The 17,283-nt window shown below is 39.9% G+C and overlaps 1 protein-coding gene across 1 annotated transcript in view; it reads left to right on the top strand.

Annotated features, from left to right (window-relative positions):
* The window catches only part of INPP5A (inositol polyphosphate-5-phosphatase A), a 246,936-nt gene that overhangs the window by 116,508 nt on the left and 113,145 nt on the right, over positions 1–17,283 (top strand). The window contains exons 5-7 of the mRNA XM_070752446.1: positions 1,102–1,205; positions 5,449–5,501; positions 10,596–10,715. Coding sequence (XP_070608547.1) covers positions 1,164–1,205; positions 5,449–5,501; positions 10,596–10,715 — 215 coding nt within the window. The 5' untranslated portion in view covers positions 1,102–1,163. The remainder of the gene's footprint in view (positions 1–1,101; positions 1,206–5,448; positions 5,502–10,595; positions 10,716–17,283) is intronic.

Genomic DNA, 17,283 nt, shown 5'->3' with positions numbered 1-17,283 from the left:
AAAGCAAATAATGCGTGCAAACCCATTAGGAAAGAAATGAAAGCTCAGAATTTGGGTGAGAGAAGAAGGAGGAAGAAGAGGAAGAGGACAGTCGCTGCCGAAGGAAGGTGGTGGGAAATCAAAAAAATCCACAACTTTAAGGTTTTTAAAAAAAAGAGGGACTCTGAGGCGGCGAGGAGGAGCACACGTCTCCGATATACCCAGCGCGAGGCTGCCTCCCATACACTGCACCAGAGAGAGAAACCCAGGCAGGTGAGAGGGAGGAACCTCTCGCTCCTTTGACTGAAAGACCGTGGCTGCTGCTGCTTGCTTCCTCTTCCTTCCCATGCTGAAGGGCTCCTCTCTCCTGTCGCTCGCTTGCTTTGTAGCCGGCGCCTTTCCGTCACTGTGGTGACTCCTCGGTTTGACTGAAGCCAAGTTGATCCGGCTAGGGCGAAGCACCCCCTTTTGCCTTTCCACACCCAGACGCTCCAGGAGGCAACCTCACGCTGGGTGTATGGGAGACAGTGCGAGGGAGTCATCACAGCGAAGCTGCCCAGAGCGGAAGCAGCGTTTCTTTTCTCTGGGTTCTGGCAGAGGTTTATTCCCTCTCCAAGGGCTCAGAGAAGGGAAAATGCTTCTTTTGCTCTGGACTGCCAAAGCCTCCTTAAGCACCACCGAAAGACTCCTCTGGCAGCCCAGAAAAGCCCGAGATGGCCAGGATTAAAGGGGGAATGGCAGGAAACTGGCTATGCCTTCGTGCCGCTCTCAAATTTCCTGGGAAATTTGTCCAGGCTCGGGTTCGTAACTAGAAAATGGTTCTTAACAGGCAAAAAAATCTTGAACACCTGGTTCTTATCTAGAAAAGTTCTTAAGTAGAGGCGTTCTTAGGTAGAGGTACCACTGTATAGCAACATTTATCATTATCAACATGAAATGCAAACAAATAATTATTTCATTTTGATTACTTTTTATGCATATGTTTCAACTGAATTTTTATGGAGGCATCTTAATTTGTTACTTTGGATGTTTATTACTTACCAGTTTCTTAAATTAGTATATTTGTTTTCTTATACTGGGCATATTAAAACTGATATTCCAAATTCTCTTATTCTTTCTCAGCTAAGAAATACAAAAAAGTTACAGGGAAAGAGATCTATTCAGATACATTAGAAAGTACGCCTATGCTGGAAAAAGAAAAATTCCCACAGGATTATTTCCCTGAGGTAAATATAGACAAATAGTAATATTTGAAAATGAAGCATGTGATTGTAATTATGATTGCTTTATTCGTTTAATTGAAATAATTTTGAATCCTGATCTAAAGAAAAGTATAATCCTATCAATGGTTTTCCTTTTCTTTTGTTTACTAAAAGCTTGGGGAGAATTTCTTATTTATCTCTTATATATTCTATCTATTACATATGTATTGCTATTAGAAATCACCCATCTTTCTCACACAGCAAAAGGTACCAATGTTGTTTTGAAAATTCGGCCAGGCTCATATTGAGCGTGAATTCCAAATGACCTCTTTTCAAAATGTCTAGATATCTGAAGGTCAAACCATCATTTTAAACTGAGTTTTAGACTTCAAAATTATTCCAAAATAAGCAACTATGCCATATACTCAGACCTTTTGGCTAACACATTCTGAACCCAGATATTTCTGACTCTGTCAGTTCAAAACATATTACAGTTAGCTAATCTAGCTATAATAATATATGTCACTGAATTACGATTCAACAAAGCCAGCCAAATATAGTTAATCAATTGGGAAAGATATTTGGCATGATGATGACTGATCCAGGTACAATATTTGTTTGTTTTTCCATTATCAAACACTTTATTTAATTAATGCAAATACAAATATATACATAAGAAATCAATAAGCATATTTTTGACTAATCAATACAGTTTTCAATAGGACTAAATTTCATTGTACACAAGACTGCTACACTAAAGAATAATGTCAGAATTTATGCAAACTGCACATTTTATATTCTTACCTGAAAGCAACTTTCAAGTTCACATTACTATAATGTTGACACCATCTTTTAATGTACCGTTTATGTTCTTTTAAGGGATGCATTGCCCTTAGTTTAAAACAGATTTCTTTTTATTACTGCTGCTTAAGGGTGATCTAAAATTAATTACAATGATTGAGCCCACTGTATATAAAAGTAACAAAACTTTCTCTGCTGATTTATTGCTTTTCTTGGCTGTGCATGAGTCTCAAATGTTGCCTCTGGGAGTTACACTCCAGATAATGTTAGGTCATTTTTAAGAAAGCAGATTTGTGTAGTCTATCAGGATTGAGTAATTCCCCCCCCCCTTCCATAGTGAGAAATTGGTTGTTATCATAGATCATGGATACTGCTCAAAGCTCTTGTGAAAGATGAATTAATTTCACTAATGCTTTAATGCAAGCCTTTCATAGTAAAGGCTGTATGATGATAACCTTACTGCAGTCTCTCCTTTCTCAATGATGATTTATGTCGTCTTTTAGTAGATGAAACTGCCTGTATTCACAATCTGTCTCCTGACTAAAGGAATCTTATTAACAGGAAAACTGGAGAGTGACTTAATATTGTGTAAAGTGAAGGATGCTGAACTCATTTCTTGTGGCAGGAAAGAAGCTATATTCTAAAATCTAGATAACACATTATTGATGGTAAAAGATAATCTTGCAGTATTTTGATATTTAATACTTACTTGAAAAATGGCTCTGATTTCCTAAGGAAAATCACTATTTGGAAGTATCTACTCTTAGTAATACTGATAATGTGTTTACTAGGGGTATTCTTTGAATGAGGAGGAATAATCTAATTTTCAAGTATTCATTTAAATTGTGACTCTTTTATTAGCTTTCAGTCTGTGCCTGAATCCAAAGCTTCTTTTCCTTTAGACTCTGTTTGCCTTTCTGTCTCCCAAAGAGTTTATTGTCTTTGAAAATAAAATAGTAAATGAGTATCATATCCAGAAAGAGAAAACATAATGCAGAGATCAACAGTGAGCACCTGGAGTGGTCATACACTATATGTTTAGCTCTGTAAGATACACTCCTCTGAAGCTAGGTGCACCTTATAGTCAGGTGTGTCTTATAGTATAAAAAATACAGTAATTTCTCATATCAAAGATTCAGATAAATGTTTATTTGATTTATATCCCCACCATTCAAAAGCTCCAAGCTTCCCTACTTTCCTTCAGAAGCTCCCAAGCAGCATACATAACTATTTTTTCCTAACAACGATCCTGTTTCTTATGAAAATATTGATTGACAATAAACAAGAAATAGCTTTGTCTCAAAAGCAAACATATTTAGCTGATTCATTTTAATGTACTTTTAGTATAGTCCAGTGCAGGTCAAATTAGTTAAAAATTATAAAATGACCATAACTAGTAACAGCAAAAAAAAATAAGATACTTCATCTTCAAAATGTTGGTCACAAATGCAGGCTGTCTTATATTGCTATAAATGTACATATAGGCTTTTAATCATCAACAAAATATTCATTTCTAAAGAGGTAATCCTTCTGGAGAACATAAGGGTATAGACACGTGACAGCGAACCTGTGGCATTTGTGCAAGAAGTGGCACGCAGAGTTCTCTCTGTGGGCATGTGCATCATCGTCAGCTGGTATTCTAGTTTTTGGTGTGCTAGCTGGTCTTTACCTGCGCCAGAGTACATGCATGCGGCGCCCAGTTGGTCTTCAGGTTTCCAGTGCTCCAGCACATGCACACACACATTCCTGTTTGGGTACTCTGTGCCGAAAATGTCCACCATCACCTCTATAGACAGTGCAAGCATCTTGACAGTCTAGGACAGGGGTAGGCAAAGTTGGCTCTTCTATGATTTGTGGACTTCTACAGATAGCTTCCAAATATTTAAGGGAGTTCGTCAGGGATGTCCCCTATCACCCTTGCTTTTTATCTTATGCATCAAAATTTTATTAAGACAAATTCGCAACAACAAAGAGATAACAGGTCTTAAGTCCAAGGGACAAGAATTTAAATTACAAGCCTTCACCGACGATATAGACTTTATTGTCGAAAATCCAGTTCAAGTGGGCCTAAAACTGATGTTAAACAGATATGGAGTTTTAGCAGGGTTTAGAATTAATAAATCCAAAACCAAAATTATTACTAAAAACATGATAAAGAATGACAAGGGACTTGTGGACTTCAACTCCCAGAATTCCTGAGCCAATCATGCTAGCTCAGGAATTCTGGAGCTGAGGTCCACATGTCATAAAAGAGCCAACTTTGTCTACCCCTGGTCTAGGAAATGGTTTACAAGGAACAAAGAAGCAGTCAGACTTCATTGTGAAAACAGAATTCAGATGTTCATTGTTCTAGATTTAGGCCTTAGTTATTAATGTACTTTTTTATATATGTTTTACATATTGTCTTTTTAAAATATATACATATTTAAAATAATTTGTTATTTAAAATAAAACAGACATATAAAAACACACAAACATAAAAGAAAAATAAAAGATGTACATAATAAAACTTGCTGAAATTGGCATTTTTGTTACACGGTTATTCCAATAAATTCATAACTATTTTCATAAAGTTGGAAATCTTTTCTGTATGCTGCCTCAAACATAGCTTGTAATGAGTTGATTTGTTAATGGGATGGAAAATGGCTCATTTTGATGCATAGAATAGCACACTCTTTGCTACTTCAACCCTATGGAAAAAGATTGACTTAGCCAGTTTCTATTTTCAAGATACCTATATTACATTTTAATTTACAAGGAAATACATGTTTTTACTCCTACCTTCTTACTCAGATAGGATCTGAGACAATAAATATATTTGACTCAGGAAAAAGACTTGAGTAGAAATACTGCATCCCATGGGATTGGGCAGCATGCGTGAATGAATGAATGAATGAATGAATGAATGAATGAGTAGCTATTTAACCCTTTATCTCTATAAATGGTTTTAGATTATTATGTTCATAATGGAACATACCATTGAATATATTCCTTCCCATTTGGATAAAATGCTAAGTTTTGTATACTTTTCTTTTCCAGGCTGTAATTCTGATAGATGGGGAAATTGAAAAAGGGAGGGGGGAGGGGAAAATGTGAAGGCCACATAGTTAGATTGACTATTTTATTATCACATTCTTGTCAACTTTTAGTGACCACATAGATAGACTTTCTCTATGATGATCTGTTCTTCAGTTCTTCCAACAATGCAATCATCATTCCTGTAAGTGAATCCATTCATCTTCCTGCTGGCTGTCTTCTCCTCTTTCCCTCTTCCTGTCCCAGCGTTAGAGTATTTTCCAGAGTCTGCTTATAATCCTGGTATTAGTGTATTATTAAGCCTCATGCTTCTTATAGTGTTCTCTATGAAAATATTTAACATAATTTTTGTTAAACTTACTAGTAGATTCATTTCTTACTGTTTTCTATATTTTAATGTATTGCTACTGTGCTTTATATTTCTTTTCAGTGCAAGTGGTCCAGAAAAGGATTCATACGAACAAGATGGTGCATTGCTGACTGGTATGTGATATAAAGGAGAATTGAACATCATGTTTTGCATGATGAATGCCTAGTTGTTATGGAAGACATAAGTTTTGGAACAGCTGCTGCATTATATACATATTTGGTTTAGAGTTTGTAATTTCCATTTAATTCTTGTGTGTGTGTGTGTGTGTGTGTGTGTGTGTGTGTGTGTGTGTGTGTGTGTAGTGGTACCTCTACTTATGAACTTAATTCGTTCCGTGACCAGGTCCTTAAGTAGAAAAGTTTGTAAGCAATTTTTCCCATAGGAATCAATGTAAAAGCAAATAATGTGTGCGATTGGGGAAACCACAGGGAGGGTGGAGGCCCTGTTTCCTCCTAGGAGATTCCTAGAGAGGCCCCATGGAGGCTTCTCCCTGCCTTTTCTGGTTACAGTTTTGGAGGCTCGGGTTTGTAAGTGGAAAATGGTTCTTGAGAAGAGACAAAAAAAATCTTGAACACCCGGTTCTTATCTAGAAAAGTTTGTAAGTAGAGGCGTTTGTAGGCAGAGGTACCACTGTACATTGATTTCATCAAGAGATAGTGGAATAATAACATACATTTAAGTTTATTTCTTTCATTTATATTTCCCACCCTTTTTTCAAAATTTTATGAGCAACATTTGAATTTGCTTTTTGTTTTACCAGATCATTTTTCCACTATTGTTTTACATAGTAGAAAAGAGTATTTTTCTACTTAGAAAGCCTTCAGGAATACTGCCCCAACTCACTGGGAATCAATACATCAAACATTTGTTGCCTATCCTCTTTGGGGAAATTTCTCTTGGAATAGAGAAAATATTAGAACTAGGTCTAAAATCAAAATTTTAATTTTGGTTTTATCACCACAAAAAACACACAAGTCTTTCTCAGTATCTAGCTACATTGGGAAAGACTTTTACACTTTTGTTTTACAGACTTATTGGCATATCTTGAAGAGAGAGTTTATTGAAAGCACCTGTGTCTCTGTAGAGGACATTATTCTCTGCGTTCTCAACTATTCTGTTTCAAATGAGATTAGGGGCAAATTATTGATGGTAGGTGAATTCCCAAAGCACTCAGTTGACTTTGTGTTTAAGTGTGACTACAGTGTTCTGATTTCTAACCTGATGCCTTAACAACTACTATATGCCAACTCTCTTTCCAGAATACAAATTCTGAAATAAATTTTTAATTGACTGCTTGTTTGCGCAGCCCAATTGCTGGCATGCCATGGACCAATGCTGGTCCTTGGACTGGAGGTTGGAGACCCTTGCTGTAGAAGATATTGCTTTCCTCCAGAACAGATAAATATGAAGTTTGAGAGTTTTTCTAGACTCAGTTTACCATAGTATCTATAATAAAAAGTACTGTGTCTTTTTTTTTTAAATAATATTTTTATTGATTTTTAACAATTTAACATCACACAACATAAAACAGTGCGTAGTGAATTGTGCCCACCACCCCGACATACACACATTCCCCACCACCAAATTGGGGGTATTTCTTGTATAATCCACTTAACCCAAGAGCAATATATCTGTTTACATATTATAGAGTGATTCCAATTTATTTCTTGTAGCTTGGTCTCGGATTCTGCTCGTCATATATCGTCTTACCTTGTCCCACCGTCCCATCAGCTCTCCCAACTCAGTTTCATTATCCAAATTTATCCTTTTTTCCATAATTTCAAATTGAATATGGTCCACCATGTACCTATACCAATTTTGCATTGTCCATTTTGTCGCATCCTTCCAACCCAAAACTATTACTGCCTGAGCGCTTTCTATTGCTGCTTTTTTTATTTCTCTAAATTCTCCCATCGCATTACTTTTTGCTAGTACTGCCATTTCCTTAGTGATTGTCCATTGTATATTTAACATTCTATTGATATCCTCTTTCACTTTTTGCCAAAATTCCTGCACTATCGGGCATTCTATAGGTATATGTAAAGATGTCAGATTACTATAGGTATTACTGTACTATAGTAATCTGACATACAGTACTAATTTGTATGTTAAATTAGTACTGTATGTCAGATTACTATAGTACAGTGATACCTATAGTAATCTGACATCTATACATATACCTATAGATGTCAGATTACTATAGGTATCACTGTACTATAGTAATCTGACATACAGTACTAATCTGACATACAAAAGTACTGTATGTCAGATTACTATAGTACAGTGATACCTCGTCTTACGAACTTCTCTTCATACGAACTTTTCATGATACGAACCCGGTGTTTAAGATTTTTTTGCGTCTTCTTCCAAACTATTTCCACCTTACGAACCCGCTGGGATGCCCCGAAGCGCTGGGATTTCCCTGAGCTTCCTCTTGCTGGGAATCCCCACCTCCGGACTTCCATTGCCAGGCCAAAACGCCCGTTCTTGCATTGCTGGGATTTCCCTGAGGCTCCCCTCGCTGGGATTCCCTTCATTTTTGCCGGCGCTGCTTTGAATCCCAGCGACAAACTCTCCCCTTCCAAACTGCATGGCCCCCTCCTTTGGCTTCGGAGGCACTATAATAGCAGGATTTTAGGCAAGCAAAGGGGATATCCCAGCAGCGGAAAGGACAGGAGGACCGAGGTGGTCATTTGGATGCTGGTGAGGGAGGAAGAGAAAGGAGGAGGGGGAGGAAGAGGAGAAGGAGGAGGAAGAGGAGGAAAAGAATCCCGAAAAGCCCCTTCCTTCCTTCCCCAAGCTGTGCCAGCGCTGCCCTACGGTGCTCCAGAAGACAGCCGGGGAAGAGCGATCGCCTTCCCAGCCCTGCATGCCAGCGAACAAGTGAGTGACCTGTGGGGGACAGAAACAGGAGGCAAAGATTCATGGAGCTCAAGAGAGGAGAAAGGTGTGGGGGAAATGAGCACAGTGAGATGGACAAAAATGGGAGGCAAAGACTTATGGAGCTCAAGAGAGGAGAAAGTTGTGGGGGAAATGAGCACAGCGGGGTGGACAAAAACAGGAGGCAAAGACTCATGGAGCTCAAGAGAGGCTCTTTTTGCCTTGCTTCATTGGGACTGCTACCTCTTGCCACCTCTCGCTGTTCCTCCCCCCACTCTGTTCACCTCAGCTTCGTCCGCCCGCTGTTTTTTTTTTAAGCCGTAATGTTTTGGATTTTCCTAATGGGCTTGCGTGCATTATTCGCTTTTACATTGATTCCTATGGGAAACATTGTTTCATCTTACGAACTTTTTTTCTTACGAACCTCCTCACGAAATGAATTAAGTTCGTAAGACAAGGGACCACTGTATTTTTACTGAAGCAGCCAAAGTCATTGTAGAAGCTAAACATTTATGTCATTTTAATATACTAATTTTATGTCAATTTAATGTGCTAATATGTCCTTTTGAAATCCTAAATGAATTGGTACTAGGTTTTCTGAAGAACTATTGTACTTGCACAAACATGATGAACTTTAAAGCCAACTTCTAAACTTTGCTTTCAAGTTCACAATAAGAACAGCACGATGAGTGCAATAGGGCATTTTTTTGTCTGAGGATGGTAGAATTATTTGTTTATTTATTAAATTCTATTTCTATGCCGCCCTTCTTTTGAGACTCGGGGCGGCTTAAAACAAGTAATATAAACATGATAGAAATCTATATAAAATTACAACTAAAAATCCCCATAGTTAAAAACCAATCAATCAGATTCAAACACCATGCATCAGATATTCATTCATCGGGTAGGGCAAGGTATTAAAATTTCAATGGCTCCAGGCCTGCGAGCAGAGATGGGTCTTTAAAACTTTACATAAGGCAGAAAGAGTAGGGGCAGTATGGATATCTGGGGGAAGCTCATTCCATAGGGGCCGGGCCCACCACAGAGAAGGTTCTTCCCCCATTGTTTGGCTGATGGGACCTGGAGAAGGCCCCTGGGATATATGAGGCAGAAGATGGTCCCATACCTAATCTGGTACCATGCCATGTAGGCTTTATAGGTCATAACCAACTCTTTGAATTATGTTTGGAGATTCAGTGCAGTTCACGGAGTGTTGTACCGACATTGGCATATCTCAGGAGACCCATGAGCACTCGCGCGGCTGCATTCTGCACAATTTGCAGTCTCTGAACACTCTTCAAAGGTAGCCCCATGTAGAGAGCATTGCAGTAGTTGAACCTTGAGGTGATAAGGGCATGAGTGATTGTGAGTAGAGACTCCCTGTCAAGGTAGGGCTGCAACTGGCACACCAGGCAAACCTGGGTGAACATCCCCCTCGCCACAGCTGAAATATGATGTTCCAAAGTCAGCTGTGGATCAAGGAGGACGCCCAAATTGCAGACCCTCTCTTAGGGGGTCTGAAGTTCCCCCCCCAGAGTGATGGATGGACAGATGGAATTGTCCTTAGGAGGCAAGACCCACAGCCAATCCATCTTGTTGGAGTTGAATCTGAGCCTGTTAACACCCATCCAAACCCAGCAGCCTCCAGACACCAGCACATTCCTTCCACTGCTTCACTGAGTGGACACGGGGTAGAGATATATAACTGAGTGTCATCAGTATATTGATGATAACTCACCCCTTGTCGCCAGATGATCTCACCAGCGGTTTCATGTAGATATTAAACAGCAGGGGAGAGAGGCCTGACTCCTGAGGAACCCCACAAAAGAGGGACCTAGGGATCAACCCATGACCCCCTGCCAACACCGACTGTGACCGACCGGAGACGTAGGAGGTAAAACAGTGTGCCCACTCCTAGCCCCTCCAGCCAGCGTAGAAGGATACCAAGGTCGATGGTATCGAAAGCCGTTGAGAAGTCAAGAAGCACCATGATAGAGGATTGACCCCCATCCCGTCAGAGATCATCCATCAACGCGACCAAAGCAGTTTTAGTGCTGTAGCCAGGCCTGAAACCGGACTGTTGAGGGCCCAGTTACCTACCTTCCAACAATAAGGTCCTAGGTTCTGGTTTATGAATTCTTAAACATTGATTATTTCTAGTTTGTATTTGGCTATTTTTACTGTGCTGTACTGTTTTATTTTACTTGCTGCTTTTACAATATATGTAGTATATTGATATTTTAAAAGACTATTATTGCATATTTTACATTTTTTACATTCTCTTTTATATTCTGAGAAAATCTTTTCCCCCCCTCCTTTTGTCACAGTGCCTTTGACTTGGTAAACATTCATCTTTTCCATGATGCTTCCAATTTAGTTGCTTGGGAAACAAGCCCATCTGTTTACTCAGGAATAAGGCATAAGGCCCTTGGTTATGTACTTGACAGGTAAGTAATAGACTTTATTGGCTTCTTGTATTGTTCTATGTTATATCTCCAATATGAAAAGTTATCGTGATAGTTATTGAGACTTTAAAAATATGTCCCTATCCCTGAAGAGCTCAAAGCATAAAGCATTTAAAAAGTTTAATGTTGGAAACTATAGTCAGTATAGTGATTCAGTCCTTTATAAAAATAAATTTCTAACTGAAAGTGGTACTAATCTATGTGGTAAAAATCAGGAGTCTAATGAAGTCTAATAACACTTTTTCTGATTAACTTGTTTTATTTAAAAGTGTAGACCTCAAAAAGGCATTAAAAAGCTTGTGCCATTTGTAAAACATGTGGTTTGCAAATATAGTACTAGATAAATGTAATCTTGTCAGTATGTTTTGAAAGTAAATGAGTGGTATGCCAGGTATAAAAGCCATGTTCTAATTACCTACAAGTACAGCAGCTTTCTCCAAAGCATGTCCTCCAAATGAGCTGGAATTGTAATATTCATAAACCCCAGTTAGTTAGTTAGTTAGTTAGTTAGTTAGTTAGTTAGTTAGTTAGTTAGTTAGTTAGTTAGTTAGTTAGTTAGTTTCACATACGTACGTCCGTACGTACATACATATATACATACAGATTATTATAAAGATATAATAAGGATTTATTTACATTTATATTGATATCCTTTTATTTTTGTAGCACCCATCAGGGTTTGATGATTGTAGAATTCAGATATGTTTATAATCAGAAAGGTCCTCAACAAATTCTAACCAAACTCAAAGAAGCTAAATAGAAGTAAACACAGTTAGTATAATACTTGGATATACCCAGGAAATACCAAGGTTGGAAGATAAATTGAAAAGTCAAAAAAACATCCTGGAGGAAAGAATGGTGAATCAATTCCATATTGATACAATTAATTATATTGAAAAGGAAGTCAACTTGTGCAAGTTTTTTTTAAATGATATAGCATAATAATATTAAAACATAGTAGGGTTCTGTGCTTTACTTCTAACAGACTCAACATTTTTGTTCCATAGTTTAATATTTCACTACCATTTTGTCCTTGAACATTCCCATTTTATACAGTAAAACTGAATTTGGATTTTTTAAAAACTTTCTAAAGATATTAGTGATAGGCTAAATTTGTTCATTGTACATAGATTGGCAAAATTCAAGAGCTTAAAGAATATAGAATGAAAATATGTACTGTATTCTAATCCTCACTTTTTGGGTAACATAATGCTAAAAACTAATTCAATATTTTATTTCTAGTCAACTTTTCATGCTTTCTCATGCCTATTGTTCTACATTCAAAATGAAGAACATTTGGGGGAAAGAAATGTGGATGTTAGAATATTAAATTGTCATTTGATTTGATTACTCCTCACCTGACAAAGGATTCTTGTATAATGTATTGATTGGTATGCTTTGACTACCCAGTTATTCAAAATTCATGAATTTTCTTTTCCCTAAACTCCTTATCTTAAAAATGGAGCTTCATAAAGGTTTTCTTTTGTTTCTTGCTTTGTTGTAATTATTCTAAAAGTATTTTGATTTCATCTATATTATCTATACGGGCCACTAGTCCCTGTTATTAATGTGTGCCAAATGTACTGGAAAAATATTTGGTGTCCCTTTAGAATTCAGGCATAAACAATCTGGGTAACATGATTGTGAGTCTACTTTCCTTGTGGATATTCTTTGATGGATAAGATTAAGCTCTACCTGGCCCAGCATTCTTTGTAGTGATCCTAGCAACTAGCAGATAGTAGGTGGTCTAATGAAAATAATTGACCCATTATCCTACTCTATCAAACAACATGCAGTTATATGCAAAAACTTCAAGCAGAATAAATTAGTTTTTGATGTGGGATTTATTTCCATCTCTTTTCATTATTATAATATTCCAAGGGAACATTTGTATATTACTGTGATTTGCTATTTGTTTTCTTTTAATGTTGTCAGGCTTTGGAATGCTTCCACAAGTATCTTGGTGAAAGTAAGGAAACTGCTCCCTTGCAATAGCACTAATTGTAGGTCAAATATGTCATGGCAGTATATCATTATGGTGTGACACTGCCAAACCAGACTTGGCTCTCCTGCCTTTCAAAAAAGAAAATCTTCAGTTTTAGGTGGCACTATCACAGTGCGTTTGCATTCACATAGATTGCTCATTTTGAGAAAGCAGCCAGCCGCAGATCCGGACCTCCATCGTGAAACGGTGGGCTTCCCAGCACAAAAGGGACTTCTGTAAGAGCAGTGAATAATGGGAAACTCCTTTCATCAGGGCTGCTAACCTTTTGGCAGCCACCAGCAAACTCTATTCTGATCTGCTGATGTGGGAGGACAATACACTGAAGCTCACTTTGAATGAATGCTGCCACCAACAGTGCCTCCATTCAGAGGGTTTTGGGAACCATCTTGGACTATTGTCTGCCATCACTACTTCAGAGAGTAGAAAAGGGGAAAGTAAGAGCATCTATAGGAAAGAAAGTAGCTCTTTTCTTGTCTTTTAATCTCCCTTTAAGGATTCATAGATCTACATTTCCAGCTGAGCTACAGGAGTTATGCAGTGTCAGCTAAAGACAGAAGAAAGAAATTTCAAGCTGGGCCTTGAAATCCTCTTATCTGCATCCTCTAATGATGCAGATTTAGTGCTGTTAAAACCAGAGGCTGATAAGTTTTTTCCTCCATAGCCTTTAAATTGCTAAAGGGTATTTAAGAGCAGAGAGCAGTTCAAGTTTCAGGAACAATGCTAAAAAGGAGAAAGGTTTAATGAGCTAAACCTTCACTGAATGAAACTGAAACATCCTTTCACTTTTGATTTAAGTTGCTGTGGGAGTAAGATGCTGGATGCATCTTGGCCAGTGTGAATCCCAATTAATTACATCTGCTTATGCAAGATTGAATTGAGCATCATAGACTGTGTTCTGTCTCAATTATTTGGAAGAAAAGTAAATTGAAGGGCTATTTTTTTGGAAATGAGTTTAAATATTTAAAAAATACATATCTAAAAATAGTATATAGTATTGAAGCATTGCAGTAAGTAAAACAGTATTGAAAAGAATAAAAATTATCAGAAGAAAAATAAACAAAATCTATAGCATGCTTTGATTTTCATTAATCAAATGTTAATTTCATTAACATTGTTTGAAATTGTTCACTAATAGGATGCAGATTTTTATAGACTGACCTTATGAACTTTTGTCACATTTAGTCATTGTAGTAACTTATAACAAGAATTGCTTTGGTGCCAATAGTTTCCTATAAAATCATTTGTGTTACAAACTTCATATTTAATGCTCCTAATAAATATTTAATTGATAAATATTGTGCCCTTTAAAATAGAACAACTATTCTCTAATTAAAGTTGCATAGATACTGCTTACTAAGAAGGAGCAAAACATAAGGGAAATTTAACATAAGGAATTGAATAAGCAATTCTTCAATGAAAATTACAGTAATAGTGTGAAAGGAGTAATTACAGATAGCTGTGCTTAATATGCTAGTTGTAAATCAAAATTTATCCCAATATTCTCCTTAACTCTCATCCTCTCAAACCTGAGATAGATCTTCTGTTGTCACTTCAAAACATAGTTTGGCCTAGTTGAACAGAAACATTTTTTTTTACATTATAACTGTGAAATCTTGGCATAAAGTCTCGTTTTGTGATCCTCATTATTTTCTCACAAATATAGTCTATTGTCACATAGCTGAAGTTAATTTGATCAACATTGGGACATTTAACTTTTATGTTCAGTCAAAGGAGCTGTTTCATGCTCATTTTAAGTATTCAAAAGAAATGATTGCCAGAAAAATAATGTTACTATTAACAATTCAAAGCAATTAGTTTTCCCAGGGTGAGGCAATGTGATGCACAGCCTGCAGAGAGCAATGCTTTGTCATTTTATAGATGGTCATCAGTCAACTGTCACATCTTCTCAAAGACCCTTCTACTCTAAAGGTTTCTTTTTGGGCTTTTCCCAGAACTAGCAAGTAAATGAGGTGAAAAAAAAGTTACTTTGTTTCTAGGTAGAAGCAAACTTTGTGTGAATGATCCAGGTCACTGGAAAAATCTGAGCACTTGGCATATTTGTAAATGCTACTTTACTCTTGTTATTTAAACATATATGTTTCCAATAAATAGAACATTTGCTTTTGACACGGATTTAACAAAATAACTACATTTTAATTTTAAACCAACTGAGACTATAACTATTATGAACATTAAAATGGATGGATGGATGGATGATAGACAGACAGATAGACAAACAAACAAAGAGACAGACACGCAGATCTTATACTAAAATTGTATGTGAGTATGGTTACATTTACATCTATGCTGTGAGGAAAAATGGATTATGACTCCCAGACTCCCTCTAATTTTTGACGTTCCTTGTGTGTAAAATACTGTCTTCTGCAGCTTTTTCCAAACTAGGTACAAATTTTTATACATATAAATTGCAATACAGTATGTAATTGCATTGGCATCCTTCAGTCTCGAAAGACCATGGTATTATGCTCTGGATTCCCCAGAGTGTGAAGCCTGGGTAGGTTAGTATGTAATACTGACAGTATGTCTTATACAGTGATCCCCCGTTTATTGCGTCCCCAACCATTGCGAATAGGGTACTTCGCTATTTTTCAACCCGGAAGTCAAAAATACCATCTACGCATGCGTGCCGGGCACGCATGCGTAGATGGCAGCGGCTTCCCTGGGTCTTCCCCCTCTTGCTGGCGTCAGCGAGGAGTTTCCCCACCGCCCACGCAAACTCCTCGCTGCCGCCCGCCCTTCGCCCACCCACGCCGTTCATTCTCGCCGCACGGGCCTGTCCACGCTGTCTCTCGGCGCTTTCCAGCTGAGTCCGGGAGCGAACTCGCTCCCCGACTCAGCTGGAAAGCGCCGAGAGACAGCGTGGACAGGCCCGTTCCTTGGCGCTGTCACTCGGGGCTTTCGTGCTGAGTCCGGGAGCGAACTCGCTCCCCGACTCAGCACGAAAGCCCCGAGAGACAGCGTGGACAGGCCCGTTCCTTGGCGCTGTCACTCGGGGCTTTCGTGCTGAGTCCGGGAGCGAACTCGCTCCCCGACTCAGCTGGAAAGCCCCGAGAGACAGCGCCAAGGAACGGGCCTGTCCACGCTGTCTCTCGGGGCTTTCCAGCTGAGTCGGGGAGCGAGTTCACTCCCGGACTCAGCACGAAAGCGCCGAGAGACAGCGCCCCCCCCGGACCCCCAACCCGGGTTTGGGGGGTGGTAGGAAGCTCCCATTGTTGGCGGAGACCTTTTAAAACATTCGCGCGGCTTCCAGGACTCGTTTTGGAAGCCGCGCGAGTGTTTTAAAAGGTCTCCGCCAACAATGGGAGCTTCCTAGCACCCCCCCCCGAGCCCCCAACCCGGGTTTGGGGGGTGGTAGGAAGCTCCCATTGTTGGCGGAGACCTTTTAAAACACTCGCGCGGCTTCCAGGACTCGGTTTGGAAGCCGCGCGAGTGTTTTAAAAGGTCTCCGCCAACAATGGGAGCTTCCTAGCACCCCCCCCGAGCCCCCAACCCGGGTTTGGGGGGTGGTAGGAAGCTCCCATTGTTGGCGGAGACCTTTTAAAACACTCGCGCGGCTTCCAGGACTCGGTTTGGAAGCCGCGCGAGTGTTTTAAAAGGTCTCCGCCAACAATGGGAGCTTCCTAGCACCCCCCCCGGACCCCCAACCCGGGTTTGGGGGGTGGTAGGAAGCTCCCATTGTTGGCGGAGACCTTTTAAAACACTCGCGCGGCTTCCAGGACTCGGTTTGGAAGCCGCGCGAGTGTTTTAAAAGGTCTCCGCCAACAATGGGAGCTTCCTAGCACCCCCCCCGAGCCCCCAACCCGGGTTTGGGGGGTGGTAGGAAGCTCCCATTGTTGGCGGAGACCTTTTAAAACACTCGCGCGGCTTCCAGGACTCGGTTTGGAAGCCGCGCGAGTGTTTTAAAAGGTCTCCGCCAACAATGGGAGCTTCCTAGCACCCCCCCGAGCCCCCAACCCGGGTTTGGGGGGTGGTAGGAAGCTCCCATTGTTGGCGGAGACCTTTTAAAACACTCGCGCGGCTTCCAGGACTCGGTTTGGAAGCCGCGCGAGTGTTTTAAAAGGTCTCCGCCAACAATGGGAGCTTCCTAGCACCCCCCCCCCGAGCCCCCAACCCGGGTTTGGGGGGTGGTAGGAAGCTCCCATTGTTGGCGGAGACCTTTTAAAACACTCGCGCGGCTTCCAGGACTCGGTTTGGAAGCCGCGCGAGTGTTTTAAAAGGTCTCCGCCAACAATGGGAGCTTCCTAGCACCCCCCCCGAGCCCCCAACCCGGGTTTGGGGGGTGGTAGGAAGCTCCCATTGTTGGCGGAGACCTTTTAAAACACTCGCGCGGCTTCCAGGACTCGGTTTGGAAGCCGCGCGAGTGTTTTAAAAGGTCTCCGCCAACAATGGGAGCTTCCTAGCACCCCCCCCCGAGCCCCCAACCCGGGTTTGGGGGGTGGTAGGAAGCTCCCATTGTTGGCGGAGACCTTTTAAAACACTCGCGCGGCTTCCAGGACTCGGTTTGGAAGCCGCGCGAGTGTTTTA

Source organism: Erythrolamprus reginae, chromosome 5 (assembly GCF_031021105.1).
Source record: "Erythrolamprus reginae isolate rEryReg1 chromosome 5, rEryReg1.hap1, whole genome shotgun sequence".
NCBI classification, from domain to species: Eukaryota; Metazoa; Chordata; class Lepidosauria; order Squamata; family Dipsadidae; genus Erythrolamprus; species Erythrolamprus reginae.
The sequence above is the reverse complement of the archived record's forward strand: the minus strand, read 5'-3'. Positions and strand labels throughout refer to the sequence as shown.